A 13,080-nucleotide genomic window follows, 5' to 3' on the forward strand; every position below is an offset into this window, starting at 1 on the left:
CTTTAACCCTTTGGGATAAATCTGGGTTAATTGTCCTTATGTAATGTTCCAGGCAGTTAGCTGCAGAGTTTTCAGGTTTGGATGCAGGATGTTGTAGTTGTTTTGTTAACAGCAATGGGATCAGGGGCAGTGTCAATATTTGTTCCCGAGACATGCTCCTCAGCAATGGGTACCAATGTTGTCTTGGCCAGTCTGGAGCTATCAGAATGATCCTTGGACGTTCCTCTTTGATCTTCAAAAGCACCTTGTGCATCAAAGGAAGTGGTGGGAATGCATAAGCTGTCAGGCTTTTCCAACTGAAAGATAGGGAGTCCACCTTCCAAGCAAGTGGGTGGTACGTCCTTGTGCAGAATTTCTTTAGCTGGTGATTGAGTGGGGATGCAAATAAGTCTATTTGTGGTAATCCCCATTCTCTTGTGATGGCTTTGAAGATGTCCGGATGCAGCATCCATTCGTGGGCATCTGTGGTAGTTCTGCTTAAAATGTCTGCTAGAATGTTTTCTTTTCCCGGTAAAAAAATTGCTTGTAACTGAATGTTGTAGCTCAGAGCCACATCCCATAGGTCCAGTGCCAGCCGGCATAGAGGATATGAATGTGTGCCTCCCTGTTTGTTGATGTACCACATAACTGTGGTGTTGTCTGTCCTTATCATCAACTGACCTTCTTGGAGAAATGGTCTGAATGACTGGATTGCCAATTTTACTGCCAGCATTTCCTTTAGATTTATGTGCAGGCGCAGCTGGTCTTTGTGCAGGCGCAGCTGGTCTTGAGTCCATAAACCTTGTATGCACTTGTCCAGCATGTGTGCCCCCCAACCGAGGTCTGAGGCATCTGTTGTGATGGTTTGGCTTGGTTGACTGTTGCAGAAGGGCAATCCTTTGTTTGATTGACAGGCCTGAGCCCACCAAAGGAACTCTTGTTTCAGGCATGGGATTATTGGAATTTTGGTTTCTAGGCTGTGTTTGTGTTGGGACCACAAATTCTTTAGGTACCACTGTAGCTTTCTCATATGCAGTCTGGCATGAGGGACCAGAATTATGCAGGATGCCATGAAGCCTAGGGCTTGCAGTACTTTTCTTGCAGTTAGATGGTTCTGCTTTGTTAACGCCAAGAAGTAGAGAGGTAGTTGCTCTTGCTTTTCTGCAGTTAGGAATGCCATTTGTTTTGATGTGTCCAGCTCTGCACCCAGAAAAGTTATTCTTTGGGATGGAGTCAGCCTTGACTTTTTTATATTGACTGTATATCCCAGGGCTTGCAGTAGGTAAATGACTCTTTGTAAGTCTTCTGTTAGTTTGTTTTGTTGTCCGCTTGAATCAGGCAGTCGTCCAGGTAGGGATAAATTTGGATACCCTGAAGTCTGCAATGAGCAATTACTGATGCCAGGCATTTTGTGAACACTCTGGGCGCAGTAGATAAGCCAAAGGGCAATGCTGAGAATTGATAATGCTCTGATCCGGCAAGAAATCTGAGGTATCTTCTACAAATTGGTCGTATGGGGACGTGCAGGTATGCCTCCTTGAGATCTAGAGTTACCAGCCAAGACTCCTTGCCCAGCATGGGAAGAAGCTGCTGTAGGGTCAGCATTTTGAATTTTGGAACAATGAGGAATGTGTTTAAAGCGGACAGGTCGAGAATAGGCCTCCATTTGTTCTCTTTTCTTGGTACAAGGAAGAGTCTGGAGTAAAATCCCTTTCCTTGCTCCATAGATGGTACCTTTTCCACAGCTCTCATTCTTAATAATTGAGATATTTGCTTTAGAGCTTCTGCCCTTTGATTAGGTGGTAGGTTTGGCATTCCTCTCTTTCCTGGTAGAGTATGGAAATGGAACCTGTAACCTTGGTCTATAGTTTGCAAAATCCATTTTTCCCTTGTGATGCAATGCCAGTTCTTTGAAAATAAGGTTAGCTTTCCGCCTAAGGGCGCTTCCAGTTGTTCCCTGGTAGGCGGTGCCACATCCAAGTCACTGATTGTGTTGTTGTAGTGGTGGTGGCTACGTCCGTGCCTCGCTGGTTGTTACCTTGCCACTGGCGTCCCCTGTAGGCACCCCTGGATTGGTTTCTGCCTCGAATGCCTATTCCTGCCTCTCTGTGTCTTAGAGGAGTCTGGAAAGGACCAATTTTTGGAGGGCCAGTTCCTGCTAAACCTTGGAGGTTGAACCTGTAAGAAATCTTTCACTGTTTGTACAGATTTCGCCTTCTCTTCCATCTTCTTTAGTACCTGCTGTGCAGGGGAACCAAATAAATTGACCTTGTCCATGGGTGCATCCAAAAGCTTAGATTTGACATGGTCTGGTAATGCCTGCTCTTTCAACCATGCATGTCTCCGGATAACTGTGCCAGTCATGGCTGATCTAAAGGAAGCCTCCAGTGCATCATAGCCACATTTTAAAGATTGGTTACTAACCTGCTGTATGTTATGTACCATTTCCTGAACATATTTTTTATCTAGAGATTCTTCAGAGGACAGCTTTTTAGTTAACTGGTCAAGCATAAACTCTTGATATTGAATCATATGGAATTGGCAGTTCAAAGCTCTAGCTGACAAAGTACCAGAAGTGTAAACTTTTTTACCCCATCTCTCTAAGGATCTGGATTCCCTTTCAGAGGGGAGGGGGTTTTTAGCAGATGTAGTTGCTACTGCTTTAGGACCCTGGGAGATAGTCTCTGGATCTGCAAAAGGAGCCTTGTATAAATGGTGGTGAGTGTCCGGGACCCTGTAGAACCTATCGGGCTTAGCAGGGGCCGGAGGTAATGAATCAGGAGCAGTGCAAACATCATTAAATGCATCATCTACAACAGAAAGAACTGGAGGTATAGCTAAAGGACTATGCTGTGGCAAATGTAGAAAGGTTCTAAGCCTTTTTCTGGAGTCTGAGAAATCTTGGTCCTGCCACTGAAATTGTTCCCTCATAGCATGCAAGGTTTCCCCAAAGGAAAATTCCTCAGGTGGAGAGGCTGAAGGAATGGACTCTTCAGCATCAGAGTCTTTGTAAGGGGAATAAGGAGCCTCAGGAGGGTCTGTATGTTCTGAGTCATCAGAGGAGTCATCTGTGGATACTGGTTCAGGGGGCTCTGCTCTAGGCCTCTTCTCTGGAGGTGGATGAGAGGCCCTGTCTGGATGAGGCTGGGAGCCACGAATTAAAGAAATAAGATCCTCAGCCAAAGAAAGCATATGGGAACTGGTGCTGGGCCTGTGAGAGGGGGGTTTAACAGGCACCGTTTTTGAAGCTTTTGCTGCTTTAGCCCTGGCAAAGGCCTTAATAGACATGGCTGCAGGAGGCCTAGCAGCTCCACGTGCAGGGGTTGAAATATCCAAGGGAATAGTGTCTGATAATTCCTGAGAAACCGCAACAGAAGGTTGATTTCAGAAGCCGATTCCACCAGGCTAGAAGAGGCCTCGTAGAAGGCATGTTTTCGGCTGGGGAAGAACTGCTTGCTCGTTTTCACCCAAAACTGAGACTCTCGTGGTTGCTTAACCGCGTTTCGCCGAAACCGCGGACCGCGAGTGTCGGTCCTTTTCTGCGCTTTTGGTAATTTGTGAAGTCTGAGGTCCGACGGCATGATATAAGCAAATTCAGAGCTGAAAAACTGTTCTGCAAATTCTGACCGACGTCTAAGCGTCCGTCGGTTAAAAGAAGCACAGGCTAGACAAGCTGCTACGTCGTGGTCTGGGCCTAAACAAGGTAAGCAGTAAGAGTGGAAATCTTTATGAGGTATTTGTTTCCCACAAGTTAAACAGTTATTCACTTTTTCTGACATCGGCTGAGGCAAGAAAGAGTCCCCGACGGGGTACTTAGCTTTTAGAAGTCTTCGAAGTAGTATTCGGTATGAAATCTCTGGTTCTGACCGACCGGCACTTGCGAACAGCTTCTGCTTCGGGCGCCACGCGGCAAGAAAGACTGGGGAAGATGGCGTCGGCTGATGCCTTTATACCCGAAAAACTGCAGCTATGACGTCGGGTGAAGTGCGACACCAGCCGAAGCCAGACCCAGACTTTGGAATCCGGCCGACCGAAGGGCTGCCTGACGACAGGACTACCCAATTGTAAGGACTGCAGATGCATCCTTGAAGGACATCCACATCTTCTTCTGACCCTTTTGGTTCCTAGAATAGGGCCTCTGGGGTGCAGAGAAGCGGATTCCGACGGCAGACAGCGTCTTCCCGTCCTTCTCGCTCTGGGTCAAAGTGTCGCTAACAGTCTTGCCAAATAGGGCAGAACCATCGAAGGGGGCGTTCGCAAATGACGCCTTGAAGGGCTCTGAGAAATCGCAATGATGGAGCCAGGCCTGACGTCTAGTAACTAGGCCTGCCCCTGCAGCTCTGGCGGCACCTTCCGTAGCATGGGACAGTAGCCGCATAGAGGTATTAGTGACTGACCTGAGAGTGGCCATGCAGGTGGAGTGCAGCACTTTGTCCTCCTCCGACATGGACTCTGGGGGGGATGCAGCGTATTCTTTTATAAGATCGCGCTGCATCCTAATCATGTGTGCCAGATAGTTCAGCGCCCTCACAGAGAAGGTCGCTGAACTAAACATCCGCTTCCCCAAGCGGTCCATCATCCGAGACTCCTTGCTCGGGGATGGACTGAGGGACTCTCCTGAGCAAGTTCCCTCTTGGTGGCCGCCGCTGTCAACATGGCATCTACCGGAGGCCCCTTACTCCAATGGGCACGGTCAGCTGGGGGACTGAGAATACGGTCGGGCCTTTTTGGGATTGGCTCCACGGTGTCCGGTTCCTTCCACGCCCTGGTGGTAATGAGGTCCACCAGGGGGTCGGCAGGAGGGGACACCCAAGAGGTAGACGGGCCCGCTTCAAATGCCTCCAAGAACACGGACTCGTCCGAGGAAGACTTGGGGGCAGACCCCCCCCCTTATGCGGAGCATTTCCATGATGTCTCCAAATGAGACATCCTCGGGGGGGGTGACCTTGGGGAGCCTTCCCCTTCCTCCAAATCAGTGTCTTCTGTGAGACTCGGGGGAGTCAATGTTCCTCCTTTTGCTCGTATGTTTGCGAAGAACATCCTCCGGGGGGCTGTCAGAGGACTCCTCGCAAACAGTGACCTGTTCCAGGGGAACAGCTTGGGGCAAAGGAGCGGGCTGTCCCAAGGGCCGGATGGTGGAAGCCTGACCCAGTGCAGATGGAGCGCGGGACGGAGCCGAAGCAAGTGCCAGGGGTCCGGAGACCCTCAACAGGGCCCCCTCCACTACATCAAAAGCCGAAGGGGAGCCGACCTCGACCAAAGGATCCGACAATCGGCTCCCTCGGATCTGAGAAGTGGATCGAGCCGCGCCAAGCACTCTGATCCGGCGACAGTGCGCCCGACACAGACGGCACCGGCGAGCAGTGATCCCCGATCCGGCTCGGATCCAGACACCGAGGTCGGATCCGGCACTCGAGGGCAGGGTCGGATCCGGTACCAAGTACTATCGGCGACCCACCCCGCTCGGCTGCTCGGCTCAACTGCTCAACCCGGAAGCGGGTCGGAGAAGGAGCAATTGGCTTGAAAAAAGGGGTCGAGCTCCCCCCCAGAGGGGGGGGGGGGGGCAAGAGCACTCCCATCTGCATCAGGGCCTGGATGAACCTTCTCATCATCCGGTCCAGATCAGCGTCTGACAGGCTATAGGTTGATCTCGACGAGGCTACCGAGGTAGGCCTAGGGTGCCTCCTGGATAGCCTTGACGGAGATCGGGTCTCCTCCTCCTCAGGTCCCGTGAAAACACACAGGAGACCGGAGCCGAGGAGGGGAGAGCCAGCAGACAAGGAGGCCGGAGGAGAAGCCGCTTGGCTGGCGGGCGAAACAGAGGTCTCGGCCCGCCGCTATGGTGCTTCTCCCTCCGTCCTTCTTTCTAGCTTCCCTCTCCTCCGAACCACTACAGGGAGGTTGAGTCCCAGGAGGAGGAGGGGGAGCTGGAGAGGAGACAACCGTAGAAACGGTTACCCCCGAAGGAGCGGAGGCCGGAGCAGAGTCCGGTGGCAAAAGACCCGCCAAGACAAGCTTTGACCTCCGCTCCTTCAATGCCCTGGGGTTGAACCCTGCACAAATGGAACATCCAGAAGTGAGGTGTTCAACCCCAAAGCATCTAACGCACAGAGTGTGGCCATCAGCCGGGGAAAGCTTATGGCCACACTCGGAGCACTTAGAAAACACTGCTTTGGGTTGTTCTGACATCCCAAAGTACACCAAAAAAAGTTACTTAAACTAGGGTAAAAGCAAAGTAACTAAAGCACACACAGGCCCAAACACACACTACGCTACCAGTGAGGGGAGGGAAAAGTAAAAATAAATTTAAAACACTAAAAAGTATAATCAAATAATAGGGAAACCTAAACTTTCTCACAACTTTCACACAAAATTACAAATTTAAACACTGTAAATACTAGAAAACTGCACTTAGCTGAAGAGCTTAGGAACACAAATCTGGTCACCAGCACGGCAAACAAGATCTGAGGTCATGTAGGGAGAGCAGGGCATTATGGGTGAGGGGAGGAGCTGAGAGCTTGGATCCATAGCTGGTAAACCATGCCGGTTCGGATCCGATGTCTGATCCATAACCCACAGGTTGCAGACAAATGAATCTCCTACTTCAGATCATGAAGTACATTATGACAGAGCTGTAACAAAAATGTTTATTCTGATATGATTATGCAACACAAAATTACAAAAAAAATGCCCAACTGACCAAATGCTGGACAGTATAGCTTATGAGCTGTGCAATGCTAAGTGCCCTAGAATTTCTAGAAATAAAAGTCCACCTAAATTATGAGTTGGCAGCATCTGCCAAAAGGGCCTCTGAATACTGTGGAAGAGAAAGATTTTACACAGCTATACTTTCTGTACGGAAACATCTTGGCTACAAGAACCAGTCATCAAAGTCTCAAAACTAGATTAACTTTTCAGAGTGATACCAAATTCATTGTGATTTACGGCAGTATTTACTATAGCAATGCCCCTGCCCTATCAGTATGGGCTACAATCCTCAACCTACACAGTCAACTACTGAAAGGGAGAAGAGATGTTTAAGACTACTGCATGCCTTCAGCTAAGTCAGCTGGTAAACTGAACTCCCATACGGTTCATCTCTCTCTGTACGACTGTCAAGTGACAGACAGACATGACTCTCTATATATGCATCAGGCTAACCACCACCAGAACCATGGCTTTACTTTAGGTTTAAACTCCCTACCATAAAGTTTAGGGAATCTTTAGCTCAAGCTCCTTCAGTTCTTCAAACTCCTATGAGTAGAGTGCTTCTTACACAATCATAAATGCACTGGACTTGTACCTAGTTACTTTTTAGTTAGCAGTACATAGGCACACTTAAAACTGCAGTCAACGTGATATGTAAAATGTGCAACTTACATCAAGTTCGAAGAATAAGTCCCTCTCTTTGGCAGCAAGTTCGTAATCTGCCCTCAATGCTAGGTCATGAATCTTTGGGCATTCGCCAAGGTCCATACGCTGTAAAAATAAATGATCAATGCAATAACTGCCACCTTACAATACACACTGCAAGTATCATGGTAATTAAAACTCTATAAAACATTTACAAGGATGTCATCAAGCCTCCCACTTAAGGGAAAACATTTTGCACATGGATACTGGAAAAAACTTACATCACAACTAGAAAGGCTGATGAATGGGTGTAAAAATATATCCACCTGCGGAATTAAATGACTGACAAGAAATAGGTCACATTTCAAGCACTTAAGAACAAAGTATGTAATTATGGGAATACGCTCACTCACTGCAATGAAAATACTTTCAACTTAAGCCATGATGTGTGTGCACAGAAAAAAAAACTGTTGAACATCTGAAACGCAAGTGGCTTTAGTAGTCACTGTGCATCATAAGTGTACTGGAACTTTTTATACACGATCCACTCTATGAAGGGCTCCACCCTGCAGGGTCAACACAGTAGAGAAAAAAATGAAAGTCTTAATTTTTTGTGTATGTGTGTGTGTGTGTGCTCATACACTTCCACACAAACATGAATACATATGTAAATTACGTACACACACAAACCTGCCTAGATATAAATGCTTGTGTTAATACCGTGTACACATACAGATAAACACTTTACCACTATGAATACTCCTTAAAAATGAAAACGTTGTATCAGTAAACATACTGTAAATCCACAGAGCTTCACTCACACATTACACGTTTATTTTCTATACACACAGTGTCGTGCGTACAGCTCACAATCTTTACAAAGTAACTTTAAACTTCTCTATGTCAACACCTTGCCAGTTACACCTACTGAATATCTGGCACAGGCACACCAACTGGTATTATGCACAAACTAACATTCCTGTAGCCACCTATCATGGTCAAAAGGATTACAAAAAGTCTACTCTACCAGAAATTACTACCTGTACTACACTTCAACTCTTCCTTCCACTGAAAGTGGTCACCTGCTTCTCTGACATCCTGTCTTGATGAGGGTATGGCACAGTCGGGGAAAGGACAGCGAAATAAATAGCCTTTCCCATGTTAATTGTGAGGTTAAGCAAATTATGAATGCAAGGGAAGGGTCTGGAAACACTACAAAAGTGAAGGGAATAAAGCATTAAAAACTGCAAGCAACCACAAAACAAATACCAGGAAACTGTATACAATGCAATGGATGAATATTCCACATAACTACAGAAATGAGAACATAAAACTCCATCCTGCTACTGGATGGCCATAAATCTATTAGGCAAAAACACAAAGTACAGTTTTGTACCTACCACAAACGTAGACATTAGAGTGCTAATACAGCTGCAGTAATCACAGATGGGTTCTCTGCCGTCAGGCGGGTACTCGGTCGGCCGAATTCCAAAGTCTAGGTCCGGCGTCGGTTGCTGTCGCTTTTCTTCCTGACGTCAGTGAGGCAGGGGTATATAAGACACAGCCGACGCCATTTTCTTCAGTCTTTCTTGCCCCAGATGTCAGGTGCCCCCAGTAGGAAGGCAATACAAATTATATTTGTATACATGCAATGCAATATAATCAAAAATCAGTAGTTGCAAGCAAATATACCATAGAAGGATAACCCAATCAGGTTGTATGAAGAGGGGTTAGGCCCTAGGCCTTTACCAAGTGGGGAAGGAGAGAGGGAAAACTGTACTGCAGCTGTATTAGCACTCTAACATCTACATTTATGGTAGGTACAAAACTGTACTATGTTCATCGTGCATACAGCTGCAATAATCACAGATGGGTAGAATCCCAAAGCTACGCACAGGGTGGTAGGCACTAGGTGGAACTGGGATGAGCCAGAATGCCCTGCAACATAGCAGTGGCAAAGCCTGCTCTAGTTTTGGAATATAAAGGCAGGTGGTAGTGTTTTGTGAAGGTATGCACAGAACTCCAAGTGGCTGCCTCCAAAATATCTTTGGTAGGAACTCCTCTGAGGAAGGCTGTAGAGGTAACTGTGGCCCTGGTGGAGTGGGATCTGATGTCTGTAGGGACAGATTTTCCATGATAGGAGTAACAAAACCGTATGCAGTGGCCTATCCATTTTGAAATTGTCTGTTTGGTAACTGGCTTCCCTTGAGCTCCTACAGCATAGGACACAAAAAGTTGTTCTGATTTCCTGAAAGGCTTTGTTCTGTCCAAATAATAATGTAGTTGTCTATGGATGTCTGAGTGTAGCAGCCTTTCCCCTTTGTTTTGAGGATTGGGGTAAAAGGTAGATAAGTGTATGGCTTAATTTAAAGCTACCCTGGATACCACTTTAGGCATAAATGACGGGTTGGTTTGAAGGGAAACCCTGTCCTGATGGAAGATGAGAAAGGGCTGCACAGCCATGAGGGCTTGTAGTTCCGAAACCCTACGAGCTGAGGTAATGGCCAGAAGGAAAGCTATTTTCCAGGACAAATATTGCAAATCTGTTGAGGCAGCTGGTTCAAAGGGAGGCTGTTAATTTTTCTAGAATGTAATTAAGATCCCAGGCTGGCACTGGTTGTTTCCTTGGTGGTCTTATATTCTTAGCCCCTGAGGAACTGTCTTAAGAGTGGGTGAGAGAATACGGGTGGATCCGTGTTGAATTCTGCAGAAATGGCTGAGGCATGGATTTTTATGGAAGAAGATGAAAGTCCACTGTTCAGCAGCTCAGCTAGATACTGTAATACCCGAGGCAAATGCAGTTTTCTAGGGTCCTGGCCTTTTTTCTCATTCCAAGAGCAAAACAGTTTCCATTTTGCGGAGTAAGCCTTTCTAGTAGATGGCCTTCTGGCCTCCAAAATGACATCCTGCACCTCTTTGGGGAGCAGGGTCTGTTGTGGTGTTAAGGAATTTTCCATGCAGCGAGATTGAGTGTTTTCAGCTGACTGAAGAGTTTTGTAGCTGTGCTGAGTCAGCAGAAGAGGCATTAGAGCTAGGGGCCAGGGAGGAGTATGTGTTAGGCTCCTCAGGAGTGGGTACCAGTGTTGTCTTGGCCAGTCTGGAGCAATCAATATCTTCGGTCTGTCTGCTCTTGCTTTCAAGAGCACCTTGGGCAGAAGAAGCAGAGGTGGGAAAGCGTAAACTGTCCATGCTGTCCAACTGAATGAAAGGGCGTCCACTCTCCAGGCCTTTGGATGAAAGGTCCTTGAACAAAACTTTTCCAATTGATGATTCCTGTGGGAGGCGAAGAGATCTATGTCTGGCCTCCCCCACGCTTGGATTATCTTTGTAAACACTTGAGGATGCAACTTCCATTCGTGTGGATCGGTCATATTTCTGCTTAGATTGTCTGCCAGCGTGTTTTCCAAGCCTGGCAAGTACTGTGCTTGAAGTTCAATTTGCCATTCCAGAGCCAAGTTCCAAAGTGTCATGGCTAGTCTGCACAGGGGGTATGAATGTGTTCCTCCTTGTTTATGTACCACATTACTGTGGTGTTGTCTGTTCTTATCAATAATTGTCCTGGATGCAGGAGGTCCTTGAAAGCTGTAATTGCATTTATCACTGCTAGCATTTCTTTTTGATTGATGTGAAGGTGCTTTTCCTTTTGGGACCATTTGCCCTGAATGCACCTGTCTGTCATGTGCGCCCCCCCCGGCGTAATCAGAGGCGTCTGTTGTAATGACTTGATTTGCTTGAGGCTTGCAGAATGGGAGACCTGTTTGTTTGACATGCTTGGGCCCACCATAGAAATTCCTTTTGCAAACATGGAATTATTGGTATTATTGTTTCCAAACTGTGGCTGTGTTGAGACCATAGGTTTTTTTAGGTACCATTGAAGTTTCCTCATATGCAACTTTGCACATGGGATTAAAAGAATGCAAGATTCCATGAAGCCCATAGCCTGCAGGATTTTACTTGCAGTAAGCCTGGTACAATTTGCTAGTGTTTTGAAGTACTGAGTTAGTTGCCCCTGTTTTTCTGGCGTAAGATAGGCCATCTGGGTGTTTGTGTGCAAGTTGGCACCCAGGAAAGTTATTTTCTGACATGGTGTTAGCCTGGATTTCTCTTTGTTGATTGTGTATCCCAGAGAATTCAGTAACCGTGTTGCATAAGCCAGATGTTCCAGAAGTATGTGCTTACTGTCCGCTTGGATCAGGCAGTCGTCCAAATAAGGGTAAATTTGTATCCCTTGAAGTCTGCAGTAGGCAATTACTGATGCCAGGCATTTCGTGAATACTCTGGGCGCAGTAGATAAGCCAAAGGGCAATGCAGAGAATTGATAGTGGATTGAACCTGCAAGAAATCTGAGGTATCTTCTGCAGCTTTGTCTGATTGGGACATGCAGGTATGCCTCCTTGAGGTCCAATGTTACCAGCCAAAACTCCTTGCCCAGCATGGGAAGAAGCTGCTGTAATGTGAGCATCTTGAATTTTGGTACGAGTAAGAATGCGTTTAGGATGGATAATTCCAAAATGGGTCTCCAGTCTGTTCCTTTCCTTGGTACCAGAAATAGCCTGGAATAAAAACCTTGACCTTGTTCGTGAGTAGGTACCTCTTGAATAGCTTTCATGTCTATGAGCTTTGAAATTTGTATGTGTGCCTCTGCCCTTTGATTGTGTGGCAGGTTTGGCATGCCTCTCATTTTTGGGATAGTGTGAAAATGAAATCTGTAGCCTCTGTTTATAACGTCCAGGATCCATTTGTCTGTTGTGACCATATGCCAATTTCTTGTAAATAATGCCAGCTTTCCTCCCAAGGGTGCTGCCAGCTCAGACTTGCTTGGCATGGAAAGGAGGAAGTCATTGGGTTTGTTTCCTGTATTGCTGTGCACTGTCTTCGCCACCTCTTGGTGCTGGAGTTTGCCATTGCCTGCCTCTATATGATCCTTGTGACTGCCCTCTGCCCCTTGTGCGCCTGCATCTACCTCTTTGGGGCTTGTCCGTGGCTGGAAAGGACCAGTTTTTAGAAGGCCAATTTCTGCTAAAACATGGTGGTTGAACCTGTAGAAAAGCTTTGACAGTTTGCATAGATTTGGCTTTTTCTTCCATTTTCCGTAGTATCTCCTCAGCATTAGTACCAAATAGCACATCCTTTTGTAAAGGAGCATCTAGTAGTTTAGCTTTCACATGATCAGGCAAGATTTGTTCCCTAAGCCATGCATGTCTACGTATGACTGATCCTGTAACAGCAGCTCTACTTGAGGCCTCTAGGGCATCATAGCCACATTGTAAGGTGCGTTTACCCACTTGTTCTGCACTATGCATCATATCCTGCAACTCCTTCAAATCTGGTTGTTCAGGTTGAGACATTTTATTTCTTAATTGTGATGATAAAATGCTGATTAAGCATATGAAACTGACAATTTAAGGCCCTCATGGCTAGGGTGGCCGAGGTATATACCTTTTCTTCAACCACACAAAAAGAAACAGACGGCCTGGAAGCTCCCAAAGGAATCCTAGAAACGAACCCCCATAGTGCCTTTTTTAGGCAAGGCTCAAATTCTAAACCTACCACCCTAGAACACAAAAAAGGAAAAAAACTAAGTGTAATGCTGCTCAATGCCAGAAGTCTCAATCTCAAGATGCACGCACTCGAGGCCCTTCTCAGTATGGAGAACATCGATGTCTGTGCTGTGACAGAAACCTGGTTCAAGGCTCCTGAGAGCACCCCAGCACTATCAGGTTTCACCTCATATCATGCGTTCCGGCC

At 46.7% G+C, this 13,080-nt stretch overlaps 1 protein-coding gene across 1 annotated transcript in view; it reads right to left on the minus strand.

Moving 5' to 3' along the window:
* Window positions 1–13,080, minus strand: part of LOC122803149 (putative RNA-binding protein Luc7-like 1) — a 1,029,881-nt gene that overhangs the window by 863,690 nt on the left and 153,111 nt on the right. Inside the window, exon 2 of the mRNA XM_044072769.1 lies at window positions 7,360–7,458. Coding sequence (XP_043928704.1) covers window positions 7,360–7,455 — 96 coding nt within the window. The 5' untranslated portion in view covers window positions 7,456–7,458. The remainder of the gene's footprint in view (window positions 1–7,359; window positions 7,459–13,080) is intronic.

The sequence above is a fragment of the Protopterus annectens genome, chromosome 5.part1, assembly GCF_019279795.1.
Source record: "Protopterus annectens isolate FY-2018-M chromosome 5.part1, PAN1.0, whole genome shotgun sequence".
Lineage (NCBI taxonomy): Eukaryota > Metazoa > Chordata > Ceratodontiformes > Protopteridae > Protopterus > Protopterus annectens.